The sequence below is a fragment of the Moschus berezovskii genome, chromosome 24 (genome assembly GCF_049115385.1).
Source record: "Moschus berezovskii isolate FMDL1 chromosome 24, NW_MosBer_1.0, whole genome shotgun sequence".
NCBI lineage: Eukaryota > Metazoa > Chordata > Mammalia > Artiodactyla > Moschidae > Moschus > Moschus berezovskii.
This window is the reverse complement of record NC_142483.1, coordinates 3,949,805-3,963,299: the sequence shown is the minus strand read 5'-3', so window position 1 is coordinate 3,963,299 and position 13,495 is coordinate 3,949,805. Positions and strand designations below refer to the sequence as shown.

Sequence of the window (13,495 nt, the reverse complement as noted above, 5' to 3'; positions counted from 1 at the left end):
GGGTGGGGAGGCCCCTCACCTCCCCGCGGCTACCTCCGCTGGCGCAGGCGTGCCAGTTCCCCTTCTGCACCCGGGCTCTGCTGCGCGGAGGCGCAGGGCGGACCAAACATCTGAGCCCCCTTCCTTTCCCCGTGGGGCTGGGACCCAGAGAAGGCACGCACGCGGGCAGGTGGCCGGGCTGAGGCCTCCGCGCTCCGGGCGCGGCAGCGGGGCCCTCCCGGCCTCCCGCCCAATCAGCAGCCGCGCCTCCCGCCCAATCAGGGGCTCACTGAGGGGTATGTAAGGCGGGCAGGCGGCCCGGGGGCCTCGCGCCAGGCCAGGGGGCCGCTCGAACCTTCCTGCCTGTGACATGGCTCCCGGGAGCGTCGCTTCCAGTGACACCTCTTCCTCGGCCTCCTCGGCCTCCGCAGAGGGGTCGTCCAGGCCGTCAGGGTCTGAAAAGCCAGGTGAGCAGAGGGAGCGGCCCTCTCCGTCCTCGAGAGGGAGCCTGCTCCCTGGGGGTCCTGAACGCTTCCTTCTCGCCGCCTCCTCCCTCAGGCTGGCCCCAGTCTCCGCACACCCGCCACCCGCCAAGGGGCAGAACTGCGGCCAGAGCTGGGGCGGGCAGAAGAGGGCAGGGGTCTCCCCGGCTGGAGCGCATCAGCTCTGGGCGGGAGCCTCTGCCCAGCTGGAACTAATCGAAGGCCTCGAGCAATAGGTGGGCCAGCGCTTGAGGCGCGACTGCTGTAGGGCCTTTGGCTGTAGGGCCAGGTTCCAGCTTTCAACCAGCATACAGCGCCTCGGGTTTCTCTGGGTTTGGGGCCCACTGAGGCACACAGACCCGCTTCATCCCCTCCAGGAGCTCCCAGGCTGGGAGGCAAGCCGCCTCCTGATAGATGCCGCTTCCTGATAGATGCCCATTTGATCATGCTGGCGTGTGCTTGAGTGGCGGGGAGCCAGAGGGCTGTGGGAGCCCAGAGGGGTCACCTGACCCGCTCCAGGTGGTCAGGGCAGGTTTCCCAGAGGCGGTAGCTCCTGAAGGAGGGTGGGGCAGGGGACGTGTTCAGAGTGTTTGCTAAGACGTCTTTGGAGACGGAATGGGTCCAAGTGCCTGGGGAGCACAGGGCAGAGATGGTCGGTGCTGTTTGGGCCTTGAAGGGTGAGTGACAGCGGCTTGGGTGGTCACGGCCGACCAGGCCGAGGGGACAGCCTGGCTGGGGCCAAGGCCTGGAGGGGAGTGTGCTGGTGGAGGGCTTGGTTTTGGGGGCGCAGGTGTGCTGTCTCTCTTCCCTCCAACTGGGGCAGAGTTGGGAGAACAGTAGTGATGGGGGCGGGGGCTGATCGGATGAGCCTCCCAGGTCAAGGTCAGGTGTGAAGGCAGTGGCCGCTGAGGGACGGGAGATCCGAGTTGCGCGTGGAGAGGGTGAGAAAGGGGAGAAGTCTGCGCCCTGGGGAGGGTGGCTGAGAAGCTTGTGGGGAGCAGGAGTGACCTTGGGGTTTCGGTTCCCGGCCAGAGACTGAGGCCGGGCAGTGGCAGGGAGACCCCAGGGACCAGTGGCCAGTCATGAGTCCCTAGCTTCTCGCCTGCGTAGAAGTGAGTTTCCACGCAGAGACGGAAAGTAGTGACAGAAGTCCAGTGTTTATCAGGAGGAAAAAGAGTACATGTGGATGGAGACACACGGACAGGCTCAGAGAGAGCCATGCCCTCATGGTTTGAATCACCTTTATGGGGCTTTTCCTCTGGCCAGGCACCTTGCTTTGCCTGGTTATGCATCTGTATCTGGTACATCTCAGCCTCCTCCCTTGTGTGATGTGCATCTCTGAGCCGAGATGGAGTCTAGCGCGGAGGCCAGTGGGTAGCTGACATTACTTGCCATGGGGTGACACCCACTCCTTTTTGACCTCCAAGGAGCCTTTCTACACCTGTGTCATTGGGGAGGCCTCCTTAACTTTGACAACGAGGAATATGTGATCTTTTGTCCGGGCAGGATCCAGCCTCCCCATCACTGTGCTTTTATGGAGTTTCTGTCCATAGGGGAGGAATGGATCGAGCCTGGGGTCTATCTGTTTCCTGCCTCAGTGGGAGGGGGTGTTCAGGACATGCCCTGGGCGCCTGTCTGAGTGTCTGGGTAGGTGTGACAGATGGGCACCACTGTGGGGGAGAGAAGACGAGGGACGGGTCTGTAAGGACCCTGAGCCCTTCTTTTGGATACCCCAGTATACAGCGGGCATCCAATAACTGCAGAGTGAGCCCTTCTTTTGGACACCCCAGTATACAGCAGGCATCGAATAACTGCAGAGTGAGGAGCTGAGCAGTCTGGAGGGCGGGGGGAGGATGGAGACACGGGGTGGCTCCCTGGGACAGGGCGTGGTTTTGGGGAGACAGGGCAGCAGTTAGAGCTGTCACCCCGGGCCAGGGCCCTCTAGAAACCCTCTAACCCTGCAGCTGGAAGGGCTCAGACCACGCTAGGGCTCCTGCCGTGGGAGGCGGGGGCTGGGAAAGCTGAGGCTCGGAGAGTGAGACTCCAAGGTCCGACTGACCTCGGGTTCTGTGGACTAGCGGTCTCTGACCCCAAAACGAATATTCTCAGACAACGGGCTCCTCCTGGCCAGGAAACAACAGAGGTTGAATTTGATTAAGTCTCTTTACAAATGTTGCTGAGGTCTCGAGTTTTTAGATGGTGTTTTGTCTTTTCTTTTCACTTTAAAATGTGGTTTTTAAATATATATATATATATATTAGCCACTTGATTCCTTCAGTCTTTAGTTTCTGCAGATTGGTTGGAAGTCAGCATTTCTAATCACCGTGTTTAAATCAGGTTTCATACTTAAACCACTTTTATGTGCTTTATGGTGACTGATAACATCTCTCACCGGCTCCCTCCTCACCCCTGTATCCTACGCTACCTACCTACTGTATCCTACTGTAACCGCTTACTGAGATCCCTCAGTAATTCACCTAGCACGCAGTTCACTCACTCACAGTATGCAGTGGCGTTCAGCACATTCATAGTTGTCTGTTTGTTTCCACAGTAAGTTTTCATCTCCTCTAAACGGAAACCTATACCTTCTTCACTCCCCATCACCACCCACCTCCCAGCCCCTGGCGACTGCTAATCTACTATCTAGCGCTGATTTGCCCATTCCTGGCATTTCACATGAATTAAATCATGCAATTGGGCTTCCCAGATGGTGCTAGTGGTAAAGAACCCGCCCGCCACTGTAGGAGACACGGGTTCAATCCCTGGGTCGAGAAGATCCCCTGGAGGAGGGCATGGCAACCCACTCCAGTATCCTTGCCTGGGGAATCCCCATGGACAGAGGAGCCTGGAGGGCTACGATCCATGGGGTCGCAAAGAGTCACGCATGAGGTGTGTAGCTTGTAGCCTATCCCTTGGGCTGTTGTGAGCCCCTGCGTGATTTTGGCTATAAAAGAGGGCCCATTTTGGAGACTTGGGGAAATCCAAAGTGAGGAATTACTTCTTTTTAAAAGGAACTTACAGATGTCCATAGTCTTCAGATCAGGTGGGAAAGGCTTCAACCTATCCTGTGAAAGTATCAACCAAGCCCAGTCCATATGTATATCTTGATCATGGGGGCATTTGGGTGAAATCTAACTGCCACTCTTCCCCTGGATATGTCACTCAGCACTGAATTGGCCCGAGTAAAAAGAGGGGATTGGATAGGTCTGGGCGTTATTATGGGGCTTCCCTGGTGGCTCAGACGGTCAAGAATCTGCCTGCAATTTCAGGAAACCAGGTTTGACCCCCGGATTGGGAAGATCCCTTTTAGATTATTATGGGCACATAAATCACAGGCCAATGTTGCTTGCTTTACTGTTCTTTTAAGCCCCTTCCCTGAAAAAGCCTTTTGCATCAAGTCCCATAGTGGATGGCATCAGGTCAACTCTTCAGTTTCCATTGTGGGGCCTCCGGGACTAGACGCTTACCCTGCTCTTCATACTAACCTGTGCTGCCTCTCTCCTAGCCCCATTTCTCAGCATTTTCTTGTTCCTGTGGGGAGTACTGGGGAAGACCAAGGAGTTCAGGGGTGGCCAATCACTGGGACCATAACTTAGGCTCTTGCACACAAGCTGTGTGTTTTGCAATTCAATCAGCATGGGCTTCCCTGGTGGCTCAGACGGTCAAGAATCTGCCTGCAATGCAGGAGACCTGGGTTTGATCCCTGAATTGGGAAGAGGCCCTGGAGAAGGAAATGGTAACCCACTCCAGTATTCTTGCCGGGAGTATCCCATGGACAGAGGAGTCTGGCAGGCTACAGTCCATGGGGTTGTGAAAGAGTCAGACAGGACTGAGCAACTAACACTTTCACTTTTTTTTCTCACTGGTTCACAGAAGATCCCTCCCTCTGATGGGCACTACTGTGGATTACTGCTACTTGGGTCACGAGCTCCATTGTTTCTAAAAGAGCCAGAATAAAATCCTTACATTTTGTGGCGGGATTTGTCTCCTAGGGTGGGTCCATATTCTGGGATTATGTCCCTGATGTACCTGCCTGATCAATTTGGTGGTATGAATTGGTGGCCAGTAGGCCATCTGCATGTTCTCTGGCCTTTCTCAATATACACTCCTTTTCATCCGGGGTGGCACAGTGGGCTAGAATAACCGTGATGGCCTGCCAGGTGAGACAGAATGACAACCTCCGCCTGATAAGTTCAAACCTGCAAACCTCTCCTTACAGATTGACCATGAAAAATGCCACGGGGGTCAGGACCCGAGGACCTAGAGGTGGGAATGTTCCCAAAGAGGGTTTTTGGACAGAGAGTAAGGTGAAAGTGCTTATTCTTTGAGCTGAGATGAAAGCAAGGTTTCGAAAGCAAATGCAGATTACAGACCCAGAAACTCACATGATCTATTGTCAAGAGCAGGGTTCTAGGACAACTTTGTTCTCTTTGGGAAGAGAGAAGCCAGATCCGGTCTTGCACCAGCCTACCCTTAATAAAATTCATCTTCTGATTAAATTTAACCCAACCTTAGGAAGTCCTGAGCACAAACAAATTCTTTTCCCAGTGTTCCTTGTCCTCAAACCTTCTGCAACTTTCTGGAGCCGTGTTATCCTGTCCCTTATTCTTTGCATTCAGAAATCACCAGCTGTAGGACAGGAGTCACCTTTTTTTCTTTTAAGAAGATATATTTCCATTTCTCATACCTTCTTGTCTGCAAACACACATCCTCCTTTCCTTAACCACCATTAACTGTCTTTTACGTTAGAAATCCCTGATTGGAACATCCCATAACCTCTAGAAACATGTGTCTTCCCAAAGCACAATTTCTGTCCTTAATGTGGTGTAAGACATGTGTCCCATAAACCCCAATGTGTTTAGTTTCCCTCTCAGAGATGACAGGAGCAGGTAAACGCAGACCTGTTGAGCAGTGAATGTTCCAATATTTCATGTTATTTGAACTGACCTGGATACTGAGTGGATTCCTATCATTTAACTTATTTTCAAGGTACCAGAATTTGGAGGAACTATTCTAGATGGAGGGCTCCCCTGGTGGCTCAGTGGTAAAGAATCCACCTGCCAATGCAGGAGATCCGGCTTCAATCCCTGGGTGGGGAAGATCTCCTGGAGAAGGAAATGGTAACCCACTCTAGTATTCTTGCCTGGGAAATCCCATGGACAGAGGAGCCTAGGAGGATACAGTCCATGGGGTCACAGAGAGGCGGACATGACTAAGCAACTAAACAACAACATTCTAGATGGACATTTCCAAAGCATAATGATTCTTACAGCATTTACCAAAAAGCTCTTTTCACTGTTATATTTGCCTAAAAGTTTAATAATATCAGGTTATTCTCTTTGATGGCAGATTTTATAAAAACAGAAAAAACGTGTACTTACTGACTCTCAGTAACTCTAGGTACAGGAAAAGTGTCATGTTGATATGTCTAAAGACAGGTCTGTGTTAATTAAACCCACAAGCCTAAGCCAGATAAGTTCATTTCTACAGAACCAGGGATCTCATAGTTTTCCTGCTGGAATTCAAAAAGGTCTCTCTTCTTCCACATTTTGGGATGGATCAGGTAATTCTTGGAGCCCAGGCAGAAGAGTTACGTTTCAAAGGCAGAGGAGAGAGACACAAGCCCCTCTCTTTTTCTTTTCCGTTCTTTAAAATTCCCCCAAATAACCCAAGGCCGGAGCCTCAGGCAGCGTGGGCTGTGTTTGTATTTCGAGGCTTAAGTTCTCCACCATGTCTTGGCAGAGACTTGCAGGAGCTGTCGGACAGACAAAACTACATACAACAAAGACACCAGTGATAAAAGCGTATAAAGACATAGATAAAACTTCAGGATGAGCGGGATGGGAGTGTCGTGGGTGAGGACCAAGGGAGAGGTAAATGGAGGAGAGACAGAGAAAACCAAGAAAGAGGGAGAGACAGTTCAACCTGCCCCTGCCAGGGTCTGTTCAGACGCCAGCCTGTGCGCCTCCAGAAAGGGCCAGGAAAGGAGGAGCACCCTGTCCGCTGCCCACAGCGGGAGCAAGCCCAGAAACCAGCCGGGTGTCCGTCACCTCTGGGCTCTCACGCATGTGTGTACACGAGTGTGTGGAGATCTGCCTGGGCCCGTTCCCACGGGGACTTCTCTTGGCTGCAGGGAAACAAAGGTGAGGATATTGGGGGTGATTGGACTTCAAGCTGCGTCCTGAGGTTGGAACGTCTGTCACTCATGAGATAAATCTCCCATCGGGAGAGCCTGCTGGGGCAGGTATGGGGCGAGCCTCCGCACTTCTGCTTGTCACCCGTTGGGTGAGCCTTTGGCCAGAGGGAGCAGGTCTCACAAGCTGCGAGAAATGATGCTGTAGCTGCCTGATGCCCACTGTCTCAGAAGGATAAGACAAGGAGAGGACAGAGATTTCAGGAGACAGAAAAGGACACAGGGGAGGGGAAAGCATTGCCCAGATGAGGATCCTGAGACCCACCCCTTCCCCGGGGCCAGGAAGGCAGACTTACCACATGCGGTGATGCTGAAATGAGATTCAGGTGGGCGCGGGTCAGCCACAGGAAGGCTTCGTTCCGTGGTCTCAGACGTGCCCAGGTCCTCTCCTGGGAAGTGGGCAAGTGTCCCCCACGTGGTGTCACCAGATGGTACGCTACCGACCGTGGTTCTTGGTCTCCTTAAACAATGGAAATCGATCAGAAATTCAGGCAAGGATTTATTGCAGCTCCTGCTGCAGAAGGGGGAGTGAAAACAAGTAACAGGTCCCCTCGTTTGCTCACCGAAGCAGGGGCAGATTGGCTCCTTATATGGGGTGAGGGCAGGGATGTGTTCAGGGCTCAGGCCCAAGAGTGGCCCAGGTGGTCTGTCCATCCCTTTAGAGGTGTGGAGTGCGGGGGGCACGCGCAGCACCCTGCTTTTGCTCCCAGCTCATCAGAAGTAGCAGTCGAGTTTTGGGGGGTTTTTGTACCTTCTTGTCCATAATTTGCCTCCACTGCTTCTGTGGTGGCTCAGACAGTAAAGAATCAGCCTTCAGTGCAGGAGACCTGGGTTCAATCCCTAGGTCGGGAAGATCCTCTGGAGAAGGAAATGTACTCTTGTCTGGGAAATCCCGTGGACGGAGGAGCCTGGCAGGCTGCCGTCCACGGAGCTGCAGAGTCAGACACGACTGAGGTCGGCACGTTCACCCGTGCACGTAGTTGTTTGCAGTCCCCCGCAGTTTCTCTGTGTCCTGTCCCTGGAGAAGATGCTTGTCCAGGTGCCAGCCCTGCAGCAAGCTGTCCGAGTCGCGGCCTGTCTCAGAGCTATCACCTGAGGCCAGGCTGCTCCAGAAAGCTGCTCCCTCTGCAGCGGGGAGGGCTCAGACCTCCTTAGGGCCTCCTCCCTGCTGTTGGGAGTTGGGGGATGGGACGCAGTTGAGGCCCCGAGGTCCTGGCTGACCTGAGACTTCACTGATTTGCAGGGTCTGGTCCCAAAATGAATATTCTCAGACACTAGGTTCTTCCTAGCCAGGAGGCAATAGAGGGTAAATTTGATAAGGTCTCTTTACAATTTTTGCTGACATCTAGGGTTTTCAGGTGGGGTTTTTTCTGGCTTTATTTTGTAAAAATTCATGTTTCAGTATAGTTGATTTACAGTGTATTAATTTCAGGTGTACAGTATACATATATCTATTCTTTTTTAGATTCTTTTCCCGTATAGGTGACTTTGGAGTATTGAGTAGAACTCCCTGTGCTATACAGCAGGTCCTGATTAGTCGTCTGTTTTATATATAATAGTGTGTATATGTCAGTCCCAATCTCCCAGTTGATCCCTTTCCCCTTTCTCCCCTGGTAACCGTGAAGTTTGCTTTCCACATTGTGACCCTATTTCTGTTTTATATGTTCATTTCTACCGTTTTGTGTATTCCACATAAAACCAATGTCGTATGGTGTTTGTCTTTCTCTGACTTCCTTCGCTCAGTAAGATAAATCTCTAAGTCCACCCACGTTGCTGCGTATGTCATTATTTTGTTCTTTTTTAGGTCTGAGTAATATTCCATTGTCTATATGTACCACGTCTTTATCTGCTCCTCTGTTGATGAATATTTTGATTGCTTTCATGTCTTGGCTTTTGTAAATAGTACTGCAGTGAATAATGGGGTGTGTGTATCTTTTTGAATTATGATTTTCTCTGAGTACATGCCCAGGAGTGGGATCACTGGATCATCCAGTGGTTCTATATTTAGTTTTTTAAGGACCCTTCATACTATGCTCGTCCACAGTGACTGAACCAGTTTACATTCCCACCAACAGTGTAGGAGGGTCTCCTTTAGTCCACACCCTTGCCAGCTTTTATTTTTTGTAGACTTGTTGATGATGGCCATCCTGACTGGTGTGAGGTGATTCCTCATTATAGCTCTGATTTGCCTTTCTCTAGTAATTAGTGATGTTCAGCATTTTTTCATGTGCTTTTTGGCCATCTGTATGTCTTCTTTGGAGAAATGTCTATTTAGATCTTCTGCCCATTTTTTGATTGAGTTGTTTTTGATATTGAGCTGCATGAGCTGTTTGTATATTTTGGAGATTAATCCCGTGTCAGTTGGTTTGTTTGTAAATATTTTCTCACAGTTTGTGGCTTGCCTTTTTGTATAGCAGGGTTGTTTTTTTTTTTTTTTTTGCTATGTAAAACTTTGAAGTTTAATTAGAGCCCATTAGTTTATTTTTTTAAAACTTTTTGTTGAAGTATAGTTGATTTACGGTCTTCTGTTCATTTCAGTTGTGTAGCAAAGTGAGTCAGTTATACATAAACATACATTGTTGTTGTTCAGTCCCTAAGTTGTGTCTGACTCTGTGTGACTCCATGGATTGTATGTAGCCCACCAGGCTGTTCTGCCCTTGAAATTTCCCAGGCAAGAATACCGGAGTGGGTATCCATTTCCTTCTCCAGGGGATCTCCCCAAACCAGGGATTGAACCTGCATCTCTTACTTGGCGGGTGAATTCTTTGCTAGTAAGGCACCTGGGAAGCCCACATATATGTATCCACTCACTTTTAGGTTATTTTACCATACAGGCCATCACAGAGGACTGAGTGGAGCTCCCTGTGCTATAAAGCAAGTTATTATTAGTTACCTATTGTATAAATAGTAGTATGTAAATCTCAGTCCCAGTCTTCTGATTTATGCCCCCGCCAGCTTATCCTGTGGTAACTGTTGTTTGTCTTCCACATCTGTGCCTCTGCTTCTGTTTTGTAAATAAGTTCATTTGTACTCTTTTTTTAGATTCCACACACAAGTGATACCATATATTTGTCTTTTTGTGTCTGACTTCCTTCATTTAGTATGACAACCTCTCTGTCCATCCATGTTGCTTCAAATGGCCTGCTTTGTTCCTTTTACGTGACTGAGTAATATTCCATTGTATAGATGTACCACATCTTTTTTATCCGTTCTTCTGTTGATGGGCATTTAGGTTGCCTGAATGTCCTGGCTATTGTAAATCGTGCTGCTGTGAAACTTTGGATTATGGTAGCTTTGTAGTAGTCTGAAGTCTGGGAGCCTAATTTCTCCAGCTCTGTTTTTCTTTCTCAAGGTTGCTTTGGCTATTTGGGGTCTTTCGTGGTTTCATACAAGTTGGAAAATTTTTTGTTCTAATTCTGTGAAAAGTGCCATTGATAATTTGTCAGGGATTGCGTTGAACCCGTAGATTTGGACGGTATAGTCATTTTCACAGTGTTGATTCTTTCAACCTAGGAACATGGTTCCCTTTGTTTCGTCACCTTTGATCTCTTTGACCAGTATCTTACAGTTTTCTGAGTAGAGTTCTTTTACATCCTTAGGTAGGTTTATACGTAGGTATGATATTCTCTGTTGCAGTGGTAAATAGAATTGTCTCCTTAATTTCTCTTTCTGATCTTTCGTTGTTAGTATATAAGAATTCAAGATATATGTATGTTTTTTAACTGTGCTGGCTCTTTGCTGCCACGTGCAGGTTTTCTGTAGTTTTGAGCGGGGGCACAGTCTCCAGTTGTGATGTGTGGGCTTCTCAATCCGGTGTCTTTTCTTGTTGTGGGCACTTGGGCTTCAGTAGTTCTGGCATGTAGGCTTAGTTGCCCCGTGGCGTACAGAATCTTCCCAAACCAGGGGACAAACCTGCGTCCCCTGCATGGGCAGGTGGATTCTCGACCACTGGGCCACCAGGGAAGTCCTGCAAGAGATTTCTGTGTATTCATTTTGCAATCTGCAACACTACTGATTGCATTGATGAGCTCTATGGCATGGCATCTTTAGAATTCTCCATGTGATAATATCATGTCAGCAAACAGTGACAGCGTTCCTTTTCCAGCTTGTATTCCTTTTATCTCTTTTTTCTCTCTGATCGCCATGGCTAGGACTTTCAAAGCACTGTTGCGTAAGTGGTGAGTGTGAACATTCCGTGCCTTGTTCCTGATTTTAGAGGAAATGCTTTCGGTTTTTCACCATTGAGAATGAGGTTTGCTGTGGGTTTGTCATATGTGGCCTTTGTTACGTTGAGGTAGGTTCCCTCTATGCCCACTTTCTAGAGTTTTTATCATAAATGGATATTTTGAATTTTGCCAAGCATTTTTTTGCGTCTATTGAGATGATCATATGGTTATTATTCTTCAGTTTGTTAATGCGATGTATCACACTGGTTGGTTTGTGGAATCCTGATAAATTCCTGCATCGTTGGGATAGACCCCTCTTGATCCTGGCATATGATCCTTTAATGTGTTGTTGGATTCAGTTTGCTGGTGTTTGTTGAGGATTTTTGTATCTATGTTCATCAGAGATACTGACCTGTAATTTTCTTTTTCTGTGGTATCTGTGCCTGATTTTGGAATCAGGGTGACGGTGGCCTCATAGAATGAGTTCGTGGGTGCTTCTTCCTCTGCAGTTTTTTTGAAAGAGTTTCAGAAGGATAGATGTTAACTCTTCTCTAAACGTTTCATAGAGTTTACCCGTGAAGCCATCTGGTCCTTGACTTTTGATGATTGGAAGATTTTTAATTACAGTTTTAATTTCAGTACTCATGATTGGTCTGTTTGTATCTTCTGTTTCTTCCTGGTTCGGTCTTGGAAGGTTGTACCTTTCTAAGGACTTGTGCATTTCTTCCAGGTTGTCCAATGTATTGGCATATAGTTACTTGTGAAAGTGAAAGTCACTCAGTCGTGTCCAGTTCTTTGTGACCCCATGGACTATATAGTCCATGGAATTCTCCAGGCCAGAATATGGGAGTGAGTAGCTGTCCCTTCTCCAGTGGATATTCCCAACCCAGGGATCCTTCATTGCAGATGGATTCTTTATCAGCAGAGCCACCAGGGAAGCCCATAGTTACTTGTAGTAATCTCTTTTGAGCTTTTGTATTTCTGTGGTGACAGTTTTAATTTCTCATTTTTCATCTCTAATTTTGTTCATATGCTTTTCCTTTTTATCCTGATGAGTCTAGCTAAAGGTTTACCAATTTTATTTCTCTTTTCAAAGAACCAGCTTTTAGTTTTGTTGATTTTTTAATATTGGTTTTCTTTGTTTCTATTTCATTTATTGCCACTCTGATTTTTATGATGTCTCTCCTACTAACTTTGGGTTTTTATTTGTTCTTTCTCTAGTTGCTTTAGGTGTAAGGTTAGGTTCTCTGAGATTTCTCTTCTTTCCTGAGATACGATTCTAATGCTATAAATTCTCTTAGAGCTGCTTTTGCATTAGAATAGTTGTGTTTTCATTGTGATTTGTCTCTTGGTATTTTCTGATTCGGTATTTTTTGATTTCCTCCTTTGATTTCTTCAGTGACTGATTGGTTATTTAGTAACATGTTGTTTCAGCTTCATGTGTTTGCGTTTTTTACAGGTTTTTTTTTTCCTGTAATATATTTCTAATCTCATAAGGTTGTGGTCAGAAAAGATACTTGATATGATTTCAGTTTTTAAAAATGTATGGAGGCTTGATTTGTGACCCAGGATGTGATCTGTCCTGGAAAATGTTCCATGTGGATGTGAGGAGCAAGTGTACTCTGCTACTTTTGGATGGAATGCCCTAAAAATACTAATTGAATCTGCCTGGTTTGTGGTGTCATTTAAGGCTTATGGTTGCTTATTTTCTGCCCAAATGTTCTCTTTATTGGTGACAGTGGGGTGTTAAAGTCCCCCACTGTTATTGCGTTATTGTTGATTTCCCCTTTTATGGGTGTTAGCATTTGCCTTATGTATTGAGGTACTTCTGTGTTGGGTACATATATATTTACAGTTGTTCTGTCTTCTTCTTGGATTAATCCCTTGATCATTATGTAGTGTCCTTGCTTGTCTCTTGTAACAGTCTTTAAGATCTAATTTCTCTGATATGAGTATTGCTACCCAAGCTTGCTTGCTTTCTTTTTAAATTGGGGTATGGTTGGTTAACAGTGTTGTTAGGCTCTACTGTCCAACAAAATGATCAGGTGTATGTACACATATTGCCTCCCTCTGCCCATCCCACCCGTCTGGGTGACTGCAGAGCCCTGAGCTGAGCATCCTGTGCTGTGCAGCAGGTTCCTACTAGCTGTCTGTTTTACATGTAGCAGTGTATGTATGTCAGCCCCAGTCTCCCGGTTCATCCCGCTTCCCTCCACACCCCCACGTCCAGGCGTCCATTCTCTACATCTGTGTTTGTTGCTGCCCATCAGATAGTTTCATCTAGACCACTTTTCTGGATTCCACGTAGATGCATTAATATACAATGCTTGTTTTTCTCTTTCAGACTTACTTCACTCTGTCTGTTGGTCTCTGGTTCCATCCACAAAGAACCCAATTTCATTCCTTTTTATGGCTGAGTAATATTCCATTGTGTGTGTGTGTATACATACACATATACACACACCCAAATCTTCATCCATTCATCTGATGATGGACATTTAGGTTCTTTTCATGTCCTGGCTATTGTAAATAATGCTGCAGTGAACACGGGTGCGTGTGTCTTTTGTGAATTATGTTTTTTCAGCGTATATGCCAAGTAGTGAGATTGCTGGGTCACATGGTAGTTCTGTTTTTAGTTTTTAAGGGACCTCCTTACTGTTCTTCATAGTGGCTGT

At 47.7% G+C, this 13,495-nt stretch overlaps 1 protein-coding gene across 1 annotated transcript in view; it reads left to right on the top strand.

The window, feature by feature from the left end:
* Positions 1-349: 349 nt before the first annotated feature.
* H1-8 (H1.8 linker histone) overlaps positions 350-13,495 on the top strand; it is a 29,207-nt gene continuing 16,061 nt past the window's right edge. Inside the window, exon 1 of the mRNA XM_055413310.2 lies at positions 350-446. Coding sequence (XP_055269285.2) covers positions 350-446 — 97 coding nt within the window. The remainder of the gene's footprint in view (positions 447-13,495) is intronic.